This window comes from Pelophylax lessonae (genome assembly GCF_965119305.1).
Source record: "Pelophylax lessonae genome assembly, chromosome: 3".
In the NCBI taxonomy this organism is placed as follows: Eukaryota; Metazoa; Chordata; class Amphibia; order Anura; family Ranidae; genus Pelophylax; species Pelophylax lessonae.
Window position 1 is genome coordinate 261,842,520 of NC_138770.1, and position 22,763 is coordinate 261,865,282.

General features: G+C 43.0%; 1 protein-coding gene across 4 annotated transcripts in view; it reads right to left on the reverse strand.

Moving 5' to 3' along the window:
* GOLIM4 (golgi integral membrane protein 4) overlaps positions 1–22,763 on the reverse strand; it is a 220,662-nt gene that overhangs the window by 13,956 nt on the left and 183,943 nt on the right. For all 4 annotated transcript variants that reach the window (XM_082252565.1, XM_082252563.1, XM_082252564.1 and 1 more), the window contains 4 exons: positions 9,326–9,438; positions 7,356–7,511; positions 6,095–6,163; positions 5,205–5,279 (listed from right to left, as the gene is read on the reverse strand). In XM_082252565.1, coding sequence (XP_082108691.1) covers positions 5,205–5,279; positions 6,095–6,163; positions 7,356–7,511; positions 9,326–9,438 — 413 coding nt within the window. The remainder of the gene's footprint in view (positions 1–5,204; positions 5,280–6,094; positions 6,164–7,355; positions 7,512–9,325; positions 9,439–22,763) is intronic.

A 22,763-nucleotide genomic window follows, 5' to 3' on the forward strand; every position in this document is an offset into this window, starting at 1 on the left:
ACAGCAGTATTTTCAGTCTGGGGAGAGGATAGTATTAGATGCACTATAAGATTCAGATGGACTTGTCTAATGAATAAAAACATATCAAGCTAACACAGGAAGAGCAACAGTAGTTCTAACTATATTTAGTAAGAAGCATACAAGCAACCCTATGTCAGTGGTAAATGGTCTGTCTCAACCCTCTAACTGCCACTTTTGCTGGATAGCTTGGTCTATTAACCACTTGCTGACCGCCCCATTGCAGTTTTACTGCTACAGGGCGGCTGCGCAGGATCATGTATATATACGTGATCCTGCCATTCTGGGTATCGGGTGCAAGTTTGCGCCACCGACAGCTCGCTACCATTGGGATTCTACACAGCGGGAGCTGATCTGCGCTTTCTGCGGACCCAATGTCTGTCTGCACCCGCTGATCATTCTGTACACAGGCAGAACAGAGATTTGCCTATGTAAACAAGGCAGATTGCTGTTTTGTCAATACAGGAAGCATGGATCTGTGTTCTTGTAAAGCAGGATCACCGATCTATGCCTTCCACTAGTAAAAGCACCTCTCCCACTACACTGAAACACCAGCTAGGCACACAGTTAACCCTTTGATCGCCCCTGATGTTAACCCCTTCCCAGTCAGTGTCATTAGTACAGTGACAGTGCATATTTTTGGCACTGATCACTGTATTTGTGTCACTGTTGCCCAAAAAAGTGTCAATTAGTGTCCAATTTGTCCACCACAATATTGCAGTCCCGCCATAAGTTGCTGATTGCCACCATTACTAGTAGAAAAAATGTAAATTCCATAAATATATCCCATAGTTTGTAGATGCTATAACTTTTGCACAAACCCATCAATATACGCTTAATTACGCCTAAATTGATGAAGAAATTAGATTTTACATTATTTTATTGGTTATTTTTTATAACAAAGGAAAACATTTTTTTCCCAAACTGTCGTTCTTTTTTTGTTTATAGCGCAAAACAATTAAAAAATGGCAGAGGTGATCAAATACCACCAAAAGAAAGTTCTATTTGTGGGAAAAAGGGACATAAAGATATTTGGGTACAGCATTGCACGACCGCGCAATTTGTCAGTTAAAGTAACGCAGTGCCGTATCGCATAAAATGGCCTGGTCAGGAAGAGGGTCAAATCTTCCGGAGCTTAAGTGGTTACATGAAGTTGAAAGCTAACAGATTTACTGGCAGGTGAAAATAACAGAAAAAACTAATGCAACCACCATGTCGAAGAGTTGGGAAGCTGCAATATAATATATTTTTGTTTTTGGGTTTAAGCGCTTCAATCTTTGTTATACAAGGAAAGGTAACTTAAGTTATATTTTAAAAAGCCAAGTCAGAGTAAAAGAAGAATTCTTATACCAATCTGCTACTACCACCTATCAACAATACAGGTAAAAAGCATTACATTCTGATCAGTAGCTTTTACCATCAATAGCACATTTATCTAACATACACACAAAAAAATATCCTTTGATGCTGTAATCTTCATTGTTTGCCCTCTCCTTCTCTCTTTAAATAGTGAAGTGATACTAGAAGGAAACAATCTGAACATAAAAAGGCCCCAGATGGATTCTAGTAGAGTGACAATATGACTTCAGCAGACTTCTGAATACTGAAATCACCGCCATATGTGACATTTGCAAAGTATAGAGAGCAAAAGGAAGTCAACTGAAAACTACGCTACAACACGAACTCTCAAGAGTGTGGAGGGTCACAGAAAATGTCAGCAAATAAGGTTATTTGGTATCTGCCTTACAGCATTACCATCTATCAATGCTGAAGCAAACTGGTCTTTTTAGGGCTTTTATACAGTTAGCATTAATGGTGATCAAGGTTATTTGTCATACATGTATTTATTTACACAGTAAGAAATGTAGCTTTACTGTAGCTTATGTTTAAAATGGAAAGTACACTAAAAGCAGACATACATGGGTAGATTTGTCAATGAAAGTGTGGGAAGTACTGCTCTTCTTGACAAAATTCTGTTGCAGCATAAGAGCCCTGACTTCCCAACAAGTTAGGACATACCTGTATGAGATCACTTGTACTTCTGAAGCATGTTTCTTTTACTTAGAACCTAAAACACACAGTACACTGGCCAATAATAAGTGATGTCTAATTAGTCCTATTGCTTGACAATACTGAGAAATGCATGGCCACTCAAATCTAGTGTTGGCCAGAAAACCTTTAGGCTTTTAGGACGAGAGGAATTATTATTTAGCACACGGCAGCAGTCTGTCTGATCTCTGTGTCAACACAGAAATAGGAAAAACCTGATGTTTCATGTAAAAAACATACCAAACATATGCCTAGCATACCAATAATGACCACTGTCAAACACACACTGGTTCATATTGTTCATACACAAATTATTAAGTAGCTGGAAGCAAGTAGCAAGTATGTGTACAGTGGCAAAAACCCTCCTTTTGTTGCATTGCCAAAATGATTTGATAGACGACACTAGTTTATACACATTTATGCCTGGTGACATTAGTTTTTCATTTAACCCAGAGGGCTACACAAAAAAAAAAGAAAAACCTGAGGCGATTCCTGTACTAGCTATGCAATGTTAGCACAATGATCTCCCCGCTGGGCTATTGTGATCTGACAGGTGGACTGCTCCCCTACCAGAGCATTTGCTGCAAGCACTGATCAGATGTGGATTGGCTGTTTTGCCCAGAATGCCCGTTAGACAGCAGTCTAATTCGGCCAAGCTTCTGTATACACGGGTCGAATGTTGGATGGTTTCTGTTGATCCGACCGATACCAGCCAATATTCAGGCCGTGTGTACCAGGCTTTAGGCTATGTGCGAATGCTTGTACAAAAATGCACATAAATAAATGCACTGAAACTCGTATGAACATGCCCCTAATACAGCACAACGATCTATGCATAGATGTCCAAAATGGGAAAAAGCTAAAAAAAGATACACTATATTATCAAAAGTATTGGGACGCATGCCTTTACACGCACATGACCTTTAATGGCATCCGAGTCTTAGTCTGTATGGTTCAACATTAAGTTGGCCCACCCTTTACAGCTATAACAGCTTCAACTCATCTTGGGAGGGCTGTCTACAAGGTTTAGGAGTGTGTTTTTTTGGGAATGTTAGATCATTCTTCCAAAAGCACATTTGTGAGGGCAGGCACTGATGTTGGATGAGAGGGCCTGGCTCACAGTCTGCGCTCTAATTCATCCGGAAGGAGTTCGAGCGGGTTAAGGTCAGGCCTGTGCAGGCCAGTAAAGTTCCTCCCTCTCAAATTCGCTCATCCATGCTCTGTGCACTGGTCAAAAAAATTTGTTGAAGGGGGTATTATGGTGTGGGGTTGTTTTTCAGGGGAAGGGCTTGGCCCCTTAGTTCCAGTGATGGGATCTCTTAAGGTGTCAGACCAAGACATTTTGTTCAATTTCATGCTCCCAACTTTGTGGGAACAGTTTGGGGATGGCCCCATCCTGTTCCAACATGACTGCGCACCAGTGCACAAAGCAAGGTCCATAAAGACATGGATTAGTGAGTTTGGGGTGGAGGAACTTGTCTGGCCTGCACAGAGTCCTGACTTCAACCCGATTGAAGACCTTTGGGATGAATTTGTGTGGAGACTGTGAGCCAGGCCTGCTCGTCCAACATCAGTGCCTGCCCTCATAAATGCGCTTCTGGAAGAATTGTCAAACATTTCCACAGACACACTCCTAAACCTTGTGGACAGCCTTTCCAGAAGAGTTGAAGCTGTTATAGCTGCAAAGGATGGGCCAACTCACTATTGAAGCCTACGGACTAAGACTGGGATGCCATTGAAGTTCATGTGCGTGTAATGGTGGGCTTCCCAAAACTTTTTGGTAATATAGTGTATTTTTTTAGGTACTTACAATAAGCCCTTAAAGTGGAAGTCCACCCTCACACTAAAATCTCTAAATATACAGGCATCCACAACCCTGTAAAGAAGCCCTGTAAAGAAGAAATTCCTATGCATACCTTTTTAAGCTGCTCTGGTCCGTTCTTCAGTGGCAGAAGTTCTGCAGGAGACAGCCAACAACGGCTAGGAAATTAATGGGAAGTGATGTCAGCCATAGAGTTACAATGGGGCTTACATTGTCGGCTGCCTCTTCTGCACCCCCTCCACAGTGAAGCCGCCGATGACAGCTCAGCTTGGGACCAGACCACATCAGCTTCAAAAAAGGTTTGTATACTGATTTCCTCTTTACAGGGCTAGATAGGTTAGTCTTAGATCGTGGATACCTGTAGATTTAGAGATTTTAGTGTTAGGATGGACTTCTGTTTTAAAAACTAAGGAGGGGGCTGCACAGTGACTGATCACTGTGATAGCCAGTCACAGGCTAACATAGCGATCATGTGATCAGGAACTGCTCATCGTGGCTCCCAATTGTTAGTATGAGTTGTTATTAAGAAGTGCTAGAACAGCGCAAAACATATAAATATCTTTCCTTCCCTCTTTGTGATTTTATGTTTTTGTACCTGCATTTTGATAAATAAAGCCCACAAGGTGTGCAGCAATCCGGTGCATCTTTTCATTCCAATGAAACACAGAGATGTCTGTGATACAGTAGCACATATATCCGGCTCAATGGATAAAGATTCACTTCCGTGAGGTCACATGTATGCGTATGCATGGTGAGGAAGGGTTAAAAGAGAAGTTTATTTTATGACCATATTTCATGTTATACCCATGCTTAAGGTGTAACATGAAACAGGGTCACAATCTGCAGCCTCCAACCCAAGCGTCCCCCTTCTTTAACACCTTAAGAATCCAGAGGTTCTTCTCACTGCCATTTCTTGTATTCACAGCTACGTCATTCATTCACAGAAATCTGTGAATGAAAGAAAATACTAATATGACAGTATTGGATCAGTGTTATCTTCACCTGCACACAGGGTTTCTAAATGTAATTTGCTTCAACAACCTCTCTACTAGGGGACCACTTCTACCCCCTCAGCTATTGAAGAAATTCTCTTGTACATTAAAACCTAAAAAAGGAGCATGAGCACAAAATAACCAATAGCAAATAATTTGGTTTAGCAGTTTTTTTTTTGCCAGTGGGATATTTAGATGAATATAAGCATGGGACTTTTAAAAAGCCCAGATTAGGGTTTGAGCATTATTTACAATATATAAGTTGTTCACCTATACTAACATACTCTGAAATATTAATTTTACAATCAATTCATATTCCTTACATTTTCTTCATTTTCCCCATATGTTTCTTCTCCATTTTGTTCTCTTTTTCTCTCCTCGGTGAGATCTTCCTGTACCTAAACAAATATAAGGCATCAATGAATCAGGACATATATTGTGGAATTAATGGGATATTCGATTTATATTCCCCTGTGCATTGAATTGTGACTAACATTAACAATGTCCCTGTGTTACTCCTGTGTATTTGCATCACAGATTCCTATGAACACTTTTCAAGGTGACACATGACTACAGTAGAATGAGTGAATCCAATCAGCAACTAAAACTAGAGAAAGATGACTGCTGTATATAGCATATAGACTGTATACACCGCTTTCATTTCATAAACTACACTCAAAACTAGTTGTGGTTATGGATTTAATAAATGATAAAGGCACAAGGTGCACACTTCGGAATATTGGAGCAATATAAAACAGCTTTCAATTCAGCTTCCTAGTAAAAAGCCCACTATGCCTAATATTAAAGATAAATGAACTGACAGAACCATAAATAAAATGTGAGGCTTCCAGTCTTGAAAAAATATAGCTAGAGCAGCATGTATAAAGAGTAATGTGTTGTTGGGATAATAAAAAACAAAAAAAAAAAAAACAATGTGTATTCTAGATGGAATTTGAGACTGGGACGTTAATCTCACAAGTCATCAATCCACTTGTCCCCAGTAACCTTAGTTAAACCATGTTTGACTCTGCCAGTCATAAAATTAGTTGCAGTCTTTGGACTTGTGCACAGATCTGTGTTTTTTTTTTACTTTCCTAAAGATCAGGTGTCTGGATTGTTTATCCAATAAGGGCATCATCTTGGGGACAGTTTTATTTATTTTAAAGCTGGCAACTAATAATGCAGTGTTAATAAAAGGACATGTTGAACACACCTCTTCTTCTCCTTCCTCCTGGTATTGTTCATCAACATTATCCTCTTGCTGGTCAGGATTCCCAGCCATCTTTAAAAGCAAACAACATGTATTATTATTATACAGGCTTTACTTAGCGCCAACAGTTTGCTCAGCACTTTATTTAAGATGATCACTGAACCACAAACATGCTTGCTAAGGGAACGCAAACTTTGTGTTTGTTACAGAGAGAATGCACCACAAAATTAGCAAACTCTTCAAAAAAGTCATGTACATACAGTAGCAGTGAACCAAGCTTCCTTCTCATTGGAGATGCACTGCAGCCTGACTGCTGGCACACTTATGTCACTGACCTCTATGGCAGCAATGCTCATCAATATGCACTGACAAGGGACTGAACTCACTGCAGACACCACAGCTGTCATTGACTTTCACTAGTGCCTCTAAAACAGGCTGTGGTCAGGTAGAGGTGAGTGCATTCCAACTGCCCTAACCAATGGCTCTGACAATGACCTTCAGCCTAGTACACACATGTAGAATGTTGGGCGGCATCGGCCGGTTAAATAGAAGCCAGCCGACATTCGGCCAATGTGTACTGCAGTCAGTCCGACAGAAGCCAGCCATTTGGCCAGCTTCTGTCGAAGGGGCATAACAGAAAAAGGTCTGCCGATCGTCTCCCGATCAGCCCCCTCAGCCAATGGCTGGGAGAAATGATCGGGGTGTTCTGGGGTGGAGGAGGTGGGGGGCTGTCCCTCTGTCAAAACACAACAGTACTGTAGGGGAGATCGATACGACGGATAGTTAATACAGCGGCTTCTCCTGAGCGGTGGGTTTTTTTTTTGTTAAGGCTTGCTGGGTTGAAAAAAAAAAAACTACTAGTGTGTACCAGGTTTTAGGCTTTTAAATTACTCTTTGCTTCTATACATTTATTATGATACAGCAAACTGTGCACTTTCGGGTTTACTCAGATTTCTTGCTGCCAAGGCCATAAACTGGAATTATTTTTCATTCCTCTATTTTGATACAGAGCAAATGGAAGAATTTCATTAAAAATAATTACTGTGTGTTGTAGTATAAAAAAATAAAAAAAAGGTTGCTAGCCATTTGCTTTGCAAGTGAAGCATAAAAATGTGTGTTTTCTATGAGCATTTGCTTGGAAAGCAGGATGAGGTCTGTGGGTTATCAGCTTGTTGACTTTCTCTTAGCTTCTGTTCTTATGGAGTTCTTCTGCCTCCAAGTGACTCTAACTGGCACTTTATTCAGCCACAGCTGAAGCGCTTACCACTAAATGCTCTTGTTTCTCTGCTTGGTCTTGCTGCTGCCTCTGTTCCTCGTTCTCATCTGGCAGGTTCTCTTCTCGCTCTTGTTCTGCCTCTTCAAATTCATCTTCCCCTTGGTTATTGGGATCATCTGCAGGGTTCACGTCGTCTCCGGCAGTCTAGTGTACGTACATAAATCATGTTACTAAAACACTGGAAATGCTTTTGTTACACTAGAGTAATGTCTTTTGTCTCCACCGGGTATTGCTTCCCGTGCTATACAAAAGAAATTATCCTGGTTTATACTGAATAAAATACTGAACTTTAATTACACTAAAAGTTGTGATAAACAAAACCTTTATTGAGTTTCAGAGTTGCTAGAAATTTGTATACTAAAAAACAAAACATAATTAAGATTCATTTGTCTCATCTAGCATTGTTTAATGTTCATATTAAACTTAGAAAAGCAATCATATATCTTTTACGTCACAGCAGGTTTTTTATAAATTGAAGTCACACAAATTTGCATTCAGAAATGATGTCCTGTCTCACACTAAAGTGGAGTCAAATCAGAAGTGATTCAAATATCATCAGGTACATTAACAGACAAAGTAAATCAAAGTCGAACACCATTAGAGCTGCAATAAAATAAACCAATATAAAAATGTTACTTGCATATGCTTTTTTCCTGGAGCTAAAAAGAATCCCATTTAAGGCATCATGGCTTCATACCTATAGACTACATTTATTTATTTACCTGCAGGTTACCATGGGCTGACTACACACATTGTTTAAACTGGTGTTAGGTCATCCATAAAAATAAGTGAAAGGTTGGAAGCTCACCCTTGCATAAACTCAAATGCGCAATCAGTAATTATTTATTTGTGTTCATGACTATGGACAGGAAAGCTGGTGGGGAGCCGACTTGTCCTGTTTAGGAACAATACCAATCAGAGAATGCCTGCCAATATTGCTGTTTAATATCCTCTGAGAAATTCCAGGTGGTAGTGTCTTTGGGTACTCACAGACAATGAATGATCACCATGAGTTCCAGAGAACTGGCAAAAGGAGGGAAGGCTTGCAGTGATGGAACAAGACACTGTATCAAGTAAGAGTCCCTAATGAAGGGACAGGGCCCAGAAACATGTAAGTGGAGGTCCTTTGCTCCAGGATGCCAGCCTGATCCTCGTCTAGGATATTACATCATAAGCTATTCTTTCTTATGACAGCTCTATGGAAGTGGCAGTATTTGCATTTGCATCTAGGGGCAGGACATCCGATGAGATCAGAGTTAACTATGTTCTGATCAAGTGCAATTCATCTATTTTTTATTGATTATAAGGTGTTTTATCTACCCTATCTGGTGTGTTCTGTTTTGTTTTATCTACAGTCTAGTTATATTTGCCTTTGGCTATATATCTATAGAGCCTACAAGGCAGAGAGCCTGGGCACCAGTGTGGCATGGTACATTTGAAGATTACATTTTCTTTATGGACACAGCCTACAGCTTTCCAGGTATCTTTACATTCAGTAGACTACTTCCCTATTAGAGGCAACTCTACCAATTTGATTTTACAGAATTGCAAGTTCTATTTTAGCACACAGAAAGGCAAAAATACATCTTAATATATGTTTCAAGTAGACTAAACTGTAACCTTAATGAAAACATAAGTGTAAACATAAATATAAATCAGTGGTCTTGATTCCAGGCAAACTTTCAGTAGCCTTGCATGGCTTCATAAATGAGGATACATTTCCTAACGCTAATCAATGAGAAGGATTATAGTACTTCATTAGTGGCCTCCATACATTTTAACTCACAGTTACTGCACTAACTACACTTAAGGGATAGTGACAAAGCTCATCTGTTTTGCAAATATTCAATTTACTGCAAAGCTTTTTATTAGCATTGTATGGCTATATGAATAGGGTGACTTATATCCAACTTGTCATCATGGCTTCTACTTAAGGTATCACCATATATCACACTTACGTCTTGCCGCTCTCTACTTGCAGGCTGCTGATCTATAGCTCGTTCCTCGTTTGCATTCCTAGCAGTATTTTCTGCTTCTTCAGCTTCATCTTGATGATTCTCTCTTTCATATGCTGCAATGCAATGCCATGACATTAGATATATATTATATGACAACAATAATGCAGGTCTTGAAGGTTATGATTCATGTTTTACAGCATTAGGATTTCTCTGGTTTGGCTTGGTTCGGTGACTTTCCTCAGGCAAGCAATAAAAATTCACAGAAGCGTAGTGAATTTCTGTCAGTGTTGGAAAGCCAAGGAGGTACTTTTTATATGACTAGCTGATGACTATAGTAAATATATGAGTAATGAGTAAACAAATGAAAATGGGTGTGTTTAAATAGAGATAGCCGATTTTTTGCCCAACTCCAGCCAAAATATGGAAAAGGGTTACAGCCCGTGTCAGGTATTTATTGCTGTCTGTGTCAATATTAATGAAACATCCCCTCACTTCCTGTCAGGACAGAAAATTATGGGAAATCTCTCCAATGGGAACACAGACAAAATACAACTTTTTTAAACATTGCAGGTGGGTTAGATCTTCTATTCATCCCCCTTCGCCCTTTCTCTTGTCTGGCATCACAGGGACAGGGCAGGGGTAAAAAATATCTTTCTGATTGAGTTACAGACAAAAATACATTTACAAAAAATTTAACTATTCCCCAATCCACCCAAAAACTGTTTCCTCTGCAGTCAGTCTTTACATTCAGTTAGAATATCCTGTGCACTTGGCTGACAACCCTAAAGCATGTTACAGTTTGATAGAATATCATACGAAGCCTATGGAAATGGTTGATTTTTTCCAACTATATGAAAAGGCAAACCTATGATCTTCATTCAAACAGAGCCAACAAATAAAGGTGATATACATTAATAAAATCACAAGCACAATTTGATCTTTCACTAATTTATTCATCAAAAATAGCATTTTGATCACTCCTATATGCAAATGTCCTTTACTTTTAGGATGTTTTTAGGTTTTCTTGCATGAACTATGCCCCATTTTACCACCCATTCCCTCCAACATAGCAAATTTCAACGGGATTCATATCAGACCCTAGATAACTGTCCATCTAGGATAAAATAAAACCGGTTCTACCTGCATAATTCCCAAGGGGGTTCTAGCCATTGACAGCTAATCTGGAACACTCAATTTCATTATTGTGAAGTGGTGGGAAATATAGGGGCGTACTTATTTTTTCCATATTACAAATCATATTTTTCTCTAATTTAGATTACAAAAATGAATACAACATTTCAATTTTATTTGTTCAAGTATATCACTGTTATCTGTAGGTACTGTTCAGATAAAGATCTAATATTTGCCTGCCCAAATAGTCAACAATTTTCTTACCTGTTCACATGACTGTATATCAAGATACAGCTTATAGCTAAGCATGTGCTACGGAGACTAAGTATTATGGATGTGTTATTCTTTGTTTAATTTCTGTAAGAATATTTCATCATCTAGGCAAATATAATTCATGAGTATTCATGAGAGTACTGGCAAACAGCATGCTCCCTATGAATAATGAGGACTGAAAACTGTCCCCAGAATGCCTATCAATAGACAAAAGTGTCTTGAAGTGATCTAATTCAGCTCAGAGCCATAATCCATGGCAAGGGATTTATTACAAAAAGGGAGAATTTAACAGAAGACACTTCTAATGAAAGCTTGTAGTGACCGTGAATATACATATTCAAAGATAGAAGCACAATATTTATATCATGGTACTTAGATTAATGGATACTAAATACAATGTTCATTTGACTGGCTTTTGATAAACGTAAAATCCGTGATTCAATCTCCTTGACTTATTGTAGTGTATCAGGAAATAAGTTATAGGCTCAGAAATCAGAAACAGTGGAATATATGAGAACTAGCCAATCATCTCAATGTCTTGCACCCAGCTTTAGCCATTAGTTTGACTGCCCAGAATACATGAGCATACCCAGCAGCAGGTATTATTAACTGGCAATGGCTTATAGAATTAAGCAATAGAGATTGGGTAAAGTTTTCCAACCTGTCTGATTGTTTTTATTCCCCTGACAGTCATGATAAATCGCTGATCAGCATTTATTATCTATTGGACTTAAACAAATCTAAATTGAGGGATTTTAATAGCACACAGAGAGTTTTACAAACATAATGCAAAGTATGTCAGAAACTGCTGAAGAAATATGTAAATGATCATATAAATAAAGGATGTTACTTGGTATTTAGGATGACCAAGACACTGATCTCACTATGATGATCTCTATGTTTTGGTCACTTATTATTTCCCCATATAAATGGCTTTTGATTGGCAGCTGTGTGGATCGAAAGACTCAGTTATTGCAAAACACATTCTAGCCTTTTTTTATTTTCCCAAAATCTTCCTAAAGTCATAAACAACATAGACTTCAATAAAGCACAGCAGGTCTGCCGTTAACATCAATCTACATGAAAGGGTAACACCCCATGAGGATCCAAAGGGAAGCATTATCGGACAGTCATTAAGTTCCTGTTATATATTACCTTGTTTAGGTCCATTCATTTTAGTCCTTTAGGGCTGCTTCATTCGCCCCTTACAAGGGTCGTAGTCTGCTAGCAAAGTATTTCAATGAGGTCATAGATGGATTCATACAGGCATCATGAACAAGATCAATTTACTTCAGATACTGCCTTTGCTGAATCTATACTATTAAAAGGTAAGAAGATCTTTTTTTTTTCTTTCACAGATTCTGTTGTGCTGCACTGTAACGCTTAAATAGAGACCGTCCTCTCTGCACTGCAGCAATGTTATAATTGTAACCAGACAACACAAAAAATGTTTCATGTGCAACAAATAAAAACTGCTCAAATACACAAGGAACAGTTTATACAACAAGCTGCCTGCGCTTGCCAATGACTGAATTGTAGGCTTGCTAAATGCTAATAATTTCAGGTAGAATAGCTAAAAAAATTAGTAGACGTGAACAAAAAGGAAATGGCTACAATACATTAGTTACTTAAATTGCTATATTAAAAATACTACTAATTTACATTAGATATACAATATTTAAATTCCAAATTCATTCTGAATTAATTAATTGTACAGATTAATCAATTAAGTTACCCCTAGAAAGAAAGGTGATGTTTTGATGCTTACACATGCTTTGCCCACTTGAAGAATTTTTCATTGAAAGAGATCCTATGGGGTTGATTTACTAGAGGCACTAAGCAAGGTGAAGCCATTTTTACTGCAGTGATCTAATTAGATGCAAGAAAAATCATACTGTTTTTTTTTTTAAATCCCTTGTATATCATTGTGTATTCAAATTAAACCTTTTTCACTAAGCTAAGCTGGCCTCCACTTATGGTTATTGGGGCATTTTTGGGTGGAGTTTTGGGACCTGAAATGCCCCAAAACTGCCTCATACATCAAAATCAATGCAATTAAAAATTACAGTACCCACAAAGTGTAGCACTTACAAAATTGGATTTTTGACTTATCGTAAAATCCATTTCTCTGATGTTCATTGACGGACACAGCTCCTGATCACCATGACCATTGGGTTATACTGCCCCCTATAGGAGTCGGACACTAGGCAGAAAAAAAATCTGGATATGCCTATGAGCAGTCCCAGGGCTATACTTCCCTCTCTGCTATAGTTACTCAGTTTTGTTACAAGCAGTGTCAGAAGAATTACAACTCCACAGAGGAGTGGGTGCTATGTCCGTCAATGAACATCAGAGAAAAAGATTTTACGGTAAGTCAAATCCAATTTTCTCTTTCACTTGTTGACGGTGACAGCTTTTGATCTTGATAACCACTGGGACATCCCAAAGCAGTGTTAAACATGAGGGGTGGGAACAGCAAAAAAATTCCCAAGGCTAAACAGTAGCCAACCAGGCAACAGGAGCTCAACCAAAAACAACTGGGGCCCACCTGAAAAAAACAATACACCCTCAAAAAGCATCAGGTCCTCTAAACAGCAGCCTGCAAAACCTTGCGGCCAAAAGAAGCACCTGCAGATGCCAACACATCCATTTTATAGAACTTTGTAAAAGTGGCCACCGATGACCAGGTGGCCACCCTGCAAACCTGCGTCACTGACGCCTGATGATGGAAGGCCCAGGAAGCACTAAGTGCCCGAGTAGAATGCGCCTTGACAGTGAAAGGAGGAACCTGAATCCTGATGGAATAGGCCTAAATAACCGTCTGTCTGATCCATCTGGAAAAGGTTGCAGAGGAAGCGGACAACCCTTTCAGAGGCCCATCCTTGAGCACAAATAGTGAGTTTGACTTCCTAAAGACTCCGTAGCTGCCAGGTACACCCTAATTGCCTGGACCACATCCAAGGCATGCAAGGCAATTTCCTTTGGATGATTTGGCCTGGGACACAGGGAAAATCAGAGACAACCTTTGGGAGGAAAGACAGAGAAGGGGGAAGAACCACCTTCTCTGTGAATCACCAAGTAAGGTGAACGACAGGTTATAGCTGCCAGTTCTGATACCCTGCGTGCAGAGGTGATCGCCACCAAAAAAGCCACCTTCTAAAACAGCGTAAGCAAGGGAATCTCCCAAAGATTCTCAAAGGGAGGCTTCTGGAGGACCAAAAGCACCAAATTGAGGTCCCAAGGCGGTAACGGAAACCGCACTGGTGGTACCAATTGTCGGACCGCCTGAAGAAAGGTCGACACCGGGCAGTGTGTGGCCAAGGGTCATTGGAAGAAGATCGCCAAAGCCGACACCTAGACCTTGATGGTACAAGTCAAATTTTTGTTCAACCCCCCCCCCCCCATTAAAGGAAGGCCAAGATCCGAGCCACCGATAAGGACCGTTGATGAACCTCAAGAGACTCACACCACGCAATGCAAGTCTTCCACGTACGAGGTTAGATCTTCCTAGAAGTAGATTTCCTAGCTTTTAACAGCGTTGGAATCAGTGACTCAGATAAACCTCTATCCATCAGCACCTGGCATTCAACAGCTAAGCCGTCAAAGCCAGCAACTGTAAAGCAGGATGGAAGGTTAGTCCTTGGGACAGTAGATCCTCCCTGAGAGGAATCTTCCAAGGAACGTCGGCGACCAGTTGGGTGTACCAAGCCCGGCGAGGCCAGTCTGGAGCCACTAAGATGACCGGAATCCCATCTGCCTCGATCCTGCATTGAAGTCTTGGCAGAAGCTTGAGAGGAGGGAAGGCGTAAATCAGGCGATACTGACCCCATGGGGCCACCAGCGCATCTGTGGAGTCCACCAGAGGCTCCCGTGACTGAGCCACAAACCTCTGCACCCATCTGTTGAGCCAAGACGCCAACAGATCCATCTCGGGGATGCCCTACCGTTGACAACTGATGAAACATCTCCGGATGAAGGGACTACTCTCCTTGGTCCAAGGCCTGCCGACTGAGGTAATCCGCCTGCCTGTTTTCCACCCCGGGAATGTGTACAATGGAAAGGGCTGTAACACCTTAGAATGCCGACTACCTCCAGAGCCGCCAGGACACTTTTTGTTCCCCCGTTGGTGATGGACATAAGACACGGCCGTGGCATTGTCCGTTTGAATGCGCACTGGACATCCCTGAAGACGATCCGTCCAATGGTCGGGGCACAGTCTCATTGCTCAGAGTTCCAAGAAATGAATCAGCAGTCTGGACTCTTCGAGTATAGAAATAATATGTGACGATTGGTACCGGTACCAATCGACACATATTATTTCTATACATTCACCCTTGCACCCCGAGGGTTGGTTGGTGGCAGCTTACACCTTTTTTATTACTCGCATCCTCCACGTTTAATAGTCCATAGCGCTGGTCATTTTCCTATAACCTGGACTCTTCGAGTGTCCAGATCCCCTGAGCAGAATGCTTTCCGAGGAGGCCTCCCCCGCCGGACAGGCTGGCATCTGAGGTGACCACTGTCCAATACATGGGGAGGAAGGATTTGCCCAGCTGAAGCGCCGGAGAGCGAAGCCACCATATCAGGGACTCCGTTGTTCCCTGGCTCAGTCTCTGATTGTCCAGAGACTGCGGAGTCTTGTCCCATTTGGCCAGAATCTTCCTTTGCAGGGACCTCGTATGGAATTGTGCAAATGGAACCGCCTCGAAGGTAGAAACCATCAGGCTTAGGACCCACATGCAAGTCCAGAGGGTTGACCATCTGCTGGATGGCAGGAGATGAACCCAGCTTTGTGGACGGAACCAGAGCAGACTTCTGAAAATTCAGAATCCAGCCAAACTCCCTCAGAGTTTATATGGTGATTTCAAAGTTTTCCACCAGAGCAGTAAGAGATTCTGCTCGCAGAAGGAGGTCGTCCAAGTAGCCCAGTACCACGATCCCCCATTGGCGTAACAATGCTAACACTGGGGCTAACACTTTTGTGAAGACCCAAAGGAGCAGAGGCGAGACCAAAGGGTAACACCACAAACTGATAATGCTCCTCCCCCATGGCAAAGCGAAGGAATGTGAAGGTAAGCATCCTTGATGTAGATAGAAGCAAGAAAATCCCCCTGATGCAGGGATGTCACCACAGTGCGTATGGACTCCATCCTAAACTGCTGCACCTGCACAAAGCAGTTCAGCGCCTTGAGGTCCAGGATTGGATACACCTTGCCTTCCTTCCTGGGAACTGTAAACAGGTTTGAGTAAAAGTCCTGAAAACGTTCCGAAGTCAGAACCAGGACAATCACCCCTTGAAGTAACAGGTCTTGTATCACCCCAAACAGACCCTATAAGCAGGTCTTGTACCAGGAAGGTCCACAGGTCCAGAGACCAGCAAAGATATCCCTCACCCCTGATAAGGGTGAGGGCGCACCTTCATGCTGAAGGAGCCTTGTCCGCGGGTCTGGAGAAGCCCGCTCTCGACTTGCCAGACCAGGTTCATTTGGATCCTCAAGAGGAGGCCCTGAAAGTCTTCGAGCCCTTGTTAGTCGTCCCTAGGGGACAAAAAAACTTCTTATGAGCTGAGAAGGAAGGTCCACATCTACAACGAGGTTCCTTGCCCTTAGTAGCCTGCGGAATAAAAGTACTCTTTCCCCCTGTGAGACCTTTGATGATGTCATGCAGGGTAGCCCTAAACAGGCAATGCCCTTGAAAGGGGAGATCAATCAAGGCCTTTTTAGATTTACACCAAAAGGCATGCCCCTGGACCAGTTGGTCCGCTAGCTCAGCAAATTCTGGGGGGAGCGGTTCTCCCTCCACGTCACAGCGTTAAAGCTTAGCCCACTCAGTCAGAGTTTGCGACACCAGGGCAATAGGGACTACTGGCCTCAGTACTGAACCAGCCAAGGTGTACATATTGCAGGCCACAGCCTCCGCCTTCCTGTCAGCCGGATCCTTAAAGGCCAGGGACTCTTCAACCAAAAGCATGGTTGCCTTGTTCAATCTAAAAACCGGAGGGACCACCACTGGTGGAACAGTCCAATTCTTAATAAGGGACTGTTCATAGGGGTAACGCCTAGTGAATCGCTTAAGGACCCCAAGGGGGCGCTTTGGTCGTCCCCACTCTTTAGCAAAAATTCTGTCAAAATAGGCGGGGAAAGGAAACACCTTTGCTTCTCTAGATGGCTTGCAAGTGCCAAATGGAACCTGTGCCTCTCTCGCAGCTGCATTCTCCGTCTTCAAGATTTCACGCACAGATACAATCAGTGCTTTCACCAGCGCATTTTTGTGCGCAATGCTGAGGTTGAGGAATCATCCTCACTATCTCAGGATTCCGGGCGCGTGGTCGCAGATCCTGCAGGGTGACCCACGTCTGCAGCGGCCAAATCAGATTCAGGATCTGATGAGACAGATGAGCCAGGGGAATGCGGGGGGGGGCTATCACGTACCTGAAGGTGAGCCTGAAACGGGGAGGAAGGCCTCTCTTACGCCTCTGACTCAGGGCCCCTGATAGTGCAGACAGGAGGCGCCGGAGTGTAGAGTAGCACGAGTGCCTGAAATAAGCTGGAAGCAGGCCCGTGTCCACAGACAGGGATAGCCAGGTAGATCCAGTGGATAAGCAGGTGTGCAGGCAACTAGTGCTGGAGACAGGAGTCAGGATAGCAGGGTAGGCTGACAGAATCCTCACTGGCCAGGTGATCAGATTCGGAGAAGACAGGAGCGTAGTGAGACAAGCCGGGTCAGAAGCCAAACGGTAATGCAGGAGCCAGAAGGATCAGACTGGAGCGGAGGTCAAAGGACAAGCCAGGGTCGGTACAGGCAGAGAGCAGAGGATGGTCAGGATAAGCTGGGTCTGGAACTGGTAAACCGAATACAGGTTTGCAGGTACAGGTCAACAAAGGCTGAAGACAAAGCAGCACTGGAGCTGAGCAAAAGCTGGGTTTAAATAGTCCATTTGGCACCAGCATCTGTCACACATTGCGTGCTTGCGCGCGCGTGTGCGCGCATTAGCCAAGTCTCTGCGGGATTTAACAGAAACACGTTTTTGAATAGCAAGCCTCTTCTTACAGGGGCGCTATTTGCTAGCCCAGTCGCCCGATAGCCACCTCCAGCCGGGACACAAAGGACTCCAGGACCGGCATCAGTGCATCAATGGATGGTTGGGACCCGGAGGGCCTCGCAGCCTTTAGAGAGGGGATCAGCTGGGGAGATGTGCTCCAAAGACTCCATGAGTCACCAGGAGGACCCCACAAAAATCGTAAAACACTGCAAAGTGACAACCCCCACCGTGCTGGCAGCACCACCCAGTTGCCAGGCACAAAGCACCAAGCGATCCTCAGCAGAGAGGGACAGAACCCCACCAGACTCACCACCCAGCAGAAACAGGCACCTACTGCCACCAGGATAATCTGCACTCCATGTGTGGCGATCAGGAAGTGAAAAGATCCAGGAGTCAGCACCAGGGGATGAGGAGGGGCTCCCAACGCCCCACAGGGCTCCACTGTCATGGACACCACTATTTTAAATGGCAAACCACCACCAAATTACTGCCGGACTACACAAACATGGCTGCCGTGCATAGAAACACACAGGCTACAGGAAAATGGCGGCCCTACCCAGCACCACAGAGCTCCCAGGGACCCAGGAGCGAACCCTAGGCCTCAAGGACAGGCCCAGGCATGACAAGGGGTCCTGCCAGGAGCTCCTACCGGGTACAATCCCCCCCCCACACAGCTGATCGTCCAGTCATCGGCGGTGCACCCCCGGCCCCCATCACCAGCATAGTGCCCTGCCCCTACTCCAGGAGGTGGACCAGACCACCCACACAGCCCCAGCATAAGTGGAAGGGGGTGAAGGTAGGATGGGGGGCCAGATGAAGAGGGGTGCCTTATGGGAAGGAGGGGAACCCCAAAACCCTCCAGGGTGCAGAGGGGGGAACAGCTGCTCACTATACCAGGAACCAGGCAGGCACAGCTCCAAACAGAACCTCCTCTCTATTGACATGGGGGGGAGGCGTTTAACTTGCAGGCCAGCCCCCGTCTGATGGGACTATGTTGCGGCCGACCTAGCGCAGAGCTGAGGTCTGCGCATGCTCACTGGCCAGACTGGGGTGACCACTGAATCTAGATTATCCAGCCCATCACCCAGTCTGTCAGTTGATTGCAGATCTCACAGGAAAAAAACCAGGAGAAAAATTTCTATCTAAAAAGAAAAAATTGCCAGGACCATAGATCCCAACTAGGAACTAGGTCCTTACTGCTAACTAGGCAGAAAAAAAACTGAGTAACCAGAGAGAGGTAGTATACCCCCTGGGACTGCCCATAGGCGTAGACAGATTTTTTTATGCCTAGTGTCCTACTCCTGTAGGGGGCAGTATAACCCAATGGTCATGAAGATCAGGAGCTATGTCCCTCAATGAACAAAAGAGAAAGAAGAAATTTTGATTTATGTGGAACTTCCATATCTTGGAGCAGATTACAGGACACAGGCAATATATTTATAAGCCGGGGGTTATTGGCGCATACCTTCAGGTGATTGAACACTGGCAAGCTTTATAGGACATGCAAACTGGGTGTCCCTATAACCCTACCATGCTCCGTGAGTCCTCAGTTTTCTAGAAAGCAAGGCAGGCAGAGTAACCAAGGAATATAGGAAAGGATGGCCTATGTCTCAAAATATTGAATTCACAGGTAAGTCAAAATCCCTTTTAGGCCAGGTTCAGAAAAATCGAAGGGAGAAGACATCACTGGAGAGAGAAGATATGTTGGAGCTACTTTCATAAAAGGACCGTGGCAAAAACCTGTGTGCTGTTTTTATTTTTGGTTAAATAAGTAGGGGTACAATGTACCCTATACTCATTCACATAGGTGGGGGGGGGGTGAGATCTGGGCTTATAGATTCTGATAACCCCCCTGCCAACAAACCCCCACAACCACTGCCCAGGATTTTTGGGAAATGCCCCCCCCCTTCTGATCTACTGGGCTGCATGCTCGGATAAGGGTGTGGTATGGTTTTTGGGGGGACCTCATGTTTTGTTTTGGGGGTTCTCCGTAAAAGCAATGCCAGACCAAAGGTTCTGGTATGGTCTTGGGGGAAGACCCCACGCCATTTTTTTTTTTTTTGGCATGGGGTTTACCCACAAAATTTATACCAGACCCAAAAGGGCCTGGTATGGAATTTTTATTTTTGGCATGGGGTTCCCCTTCAAGATCCTCTGAGCACAAGTCTCATGCCACAAGTCGGATTAGTTAAGATGATGATATTGAATAGGCTGAAGATGGACCAAAATAGTGCAGGAAACTTTTTCACAGTCGGGCCAGTTAAGATGGCTCTCATAGGGAACCATTGATTTATACATGTCATGCGACATATGCTTCCAAACCCGGAGCATATGTTGCACCAGTGTGAACCAGGCCTTAATCATATAGTGCCACATATAGGCAAAGTATTCATAGATCCAGGGACATCCCCAAGCAATCAATTAGAAAGGTAAGCAACAATTAGGCAAACGGAACTGTGCCAATCGGCTCAACAACAAGGGTCAACTGACCCAACTTCAGAGTGCCACTACAAGAACACTGCAGCCAAAAGCTGCATCTACAGAGGATCGAACGTCCACCTCATAAAACTTTGAAAAGGTATGAACAGAGTACCAGGTGGTGATCTTACAAAGCTGGGTTACAGAGGCCTGGTGCCGGAAAGCCCAGGAACCTTCCACTGATCTGGTGAAATGAGGGCATAAGAGCACAGGAAATGTGTCTTTTAGAGTATAAGCATGTATTTGTTCATGAACAATGAATGACTTTAAAGATTTTGCAGGTCATTTTGTACTCAAAAGGACATAGTGAAAAAGAAGGATCGGTCAAAACATTGTCAAGCCTTTTAGAGACAGTGAGCTTTTCCACATTACCATGCATGTTCCTTAAAGCTACCTTTTCGGTTATACGGCAGTTTGCGGAATAATAATCTTTCGCAGCCATTACAGCCTTTATGTCCTTTACATTCCTGTTTGTATCTGCATATTATTTATTATTTTCCAGTACTGCCTTAACCCTCTTGGGCATGGATTTCCCCAGAGCTTCACAGGCTTCCACTGGAGTCCTCTTCCACTCATGCATGATGACATCACATAGTTGGTGGATGTTAGAGACCTTGCACTCCTCCACCTTTCGTTTCAGGACACCCCACATATGCTCAATAGGGTTTAGGTCTGGAGACATGCTTGGCCAGTCCATCACCTCTACCCTTAGCTTCTTTAGCAAGACAGTGGTTGTCTTGGAGGTGTGTTTGGGGTCGTTATGTTGGAATACTGCCCTGCGGCCCAGTCTCTGAAGGGATGATCATGCTCTGCTTCAGTATGTCACAGTACATGTTGGCATTCATGGTTCCCTCAATGAACTGTAGCTCCCCAGTGCCGGCAGCACTCATGCAGCCCCAGACAATGACATTCCCACCACCATGCTTGACTGCAGGCAAGACACACTTGTCTTTGTACTCCTCACCTGGTTGTCGCCACACACGCTTAAAACTATCTGAAGCAAATAAGTTTATCTTGGTCTCATCAGACCACAGGACTTCATTCCAGTAATCCATGTCCTTAGTCTGCTTGTCTTGAGCAAACTGCTGGCTTTCTTGTGCATCATCTTTAGAAGAGGCTTCCTTTTGGGATGACAGGAATGCAGACCAATTTGATGAAGTGTACGGCATATGATCTGAGCACTGACAGGCTGAACCCCCACCCCTTCAACTTCTGCAGCAATGCTGGCAGCACTTATACGTCTATTTCGCAAAGACAACCTTTGGATATGATGCTGAGCGTGTGCACTCAACTTCTTTGGTCAACCATGGTCTTTGCCACCGTACTGCAGCTCAATTTCAGGGTCCTGGCAATCTTCTTATAGCCTAGGCCATCTTTATGTGGGGCAACAATTCTTTTTTTCAGATCATCAAAGAGTTCCTTGCCACACGGTGCCATGTTGAACTTCCAGTGACCAGTATGAAAGAATGAGTGCGATACCAACAGCAAAATTACACTGTTATACAATCTGTACACTCACTACTTTAAATTGTAGCAAAGTGTAATTTCTTCAGTACTGTCACATGAAAAGATATAATAGGATATTTACAAAAACGTGAGGGGTGTACTCACTTTTGCAAGATACTGTGTGTATATATATATATATATATATATATATATATATATATATATATATATATATACATATATTTACATATACAGTAAAACCTTGGTTTGAGAGTAACTTGGTTTAAGAGCGCTTTGCAAGACAAGCAAAATTTTCAAATAAATTTTGACTTGATATACAAGCGATGTCTTGATATACAAGTAGCCTCAAGTCACAGCTGAGTATAAAAGAGAAGAGAGGCGCCTCTAAGTGCAGCAATATGGTTACATTTAATGAAGGTGCAACATTTAGCAACTCAAATGGTTGCTGATTGGAACAGGCACATCTAAGGATGCAGGCATCCAGGCTAAAGCTGTCCACATAGACCATCCTCTGCACCGCCATCTACGTCATCCGTTCCATGCTGCCCCTCGCTTTCAGATCGCTTTACTGCAGGGTGGTCTTCCTGGTCAGGATTACAGACTGGCAGCCGGCGGTGCAGAAGATAGTCTATGTGGACAGCTTTACCCCGGATGCCTGCATACTTAGATGTGCCTGTTTTATTCATCAACCATGTGAGTTGCTAAATGTTGTACCTTCATTAAATGGGAACCATATTGCTACACTTAGAGGCGCCTCTCTTCTATTTGATACTCTGTAGCTCCTGCTGTATTTTGCTTCTAATCCCCTTGTGGAAGCAGCTATTTGTGGATGGACATTTTATGGTTATATAACCTATCACAATGCTATAATCTTTTTATATGGACTATAAACTGAAGGATTTAGGAATAAATGGTTGTGGAACGAATCATCTGAGTTTCCATTATTTCTTATGGGGAAATTCGCTTTGATATAAGAGTGCTTTGGATTACAAGCATGTTTCTGGAACGAATTATGCTCGCAATCCAAGGTTTTACTGTACACACACA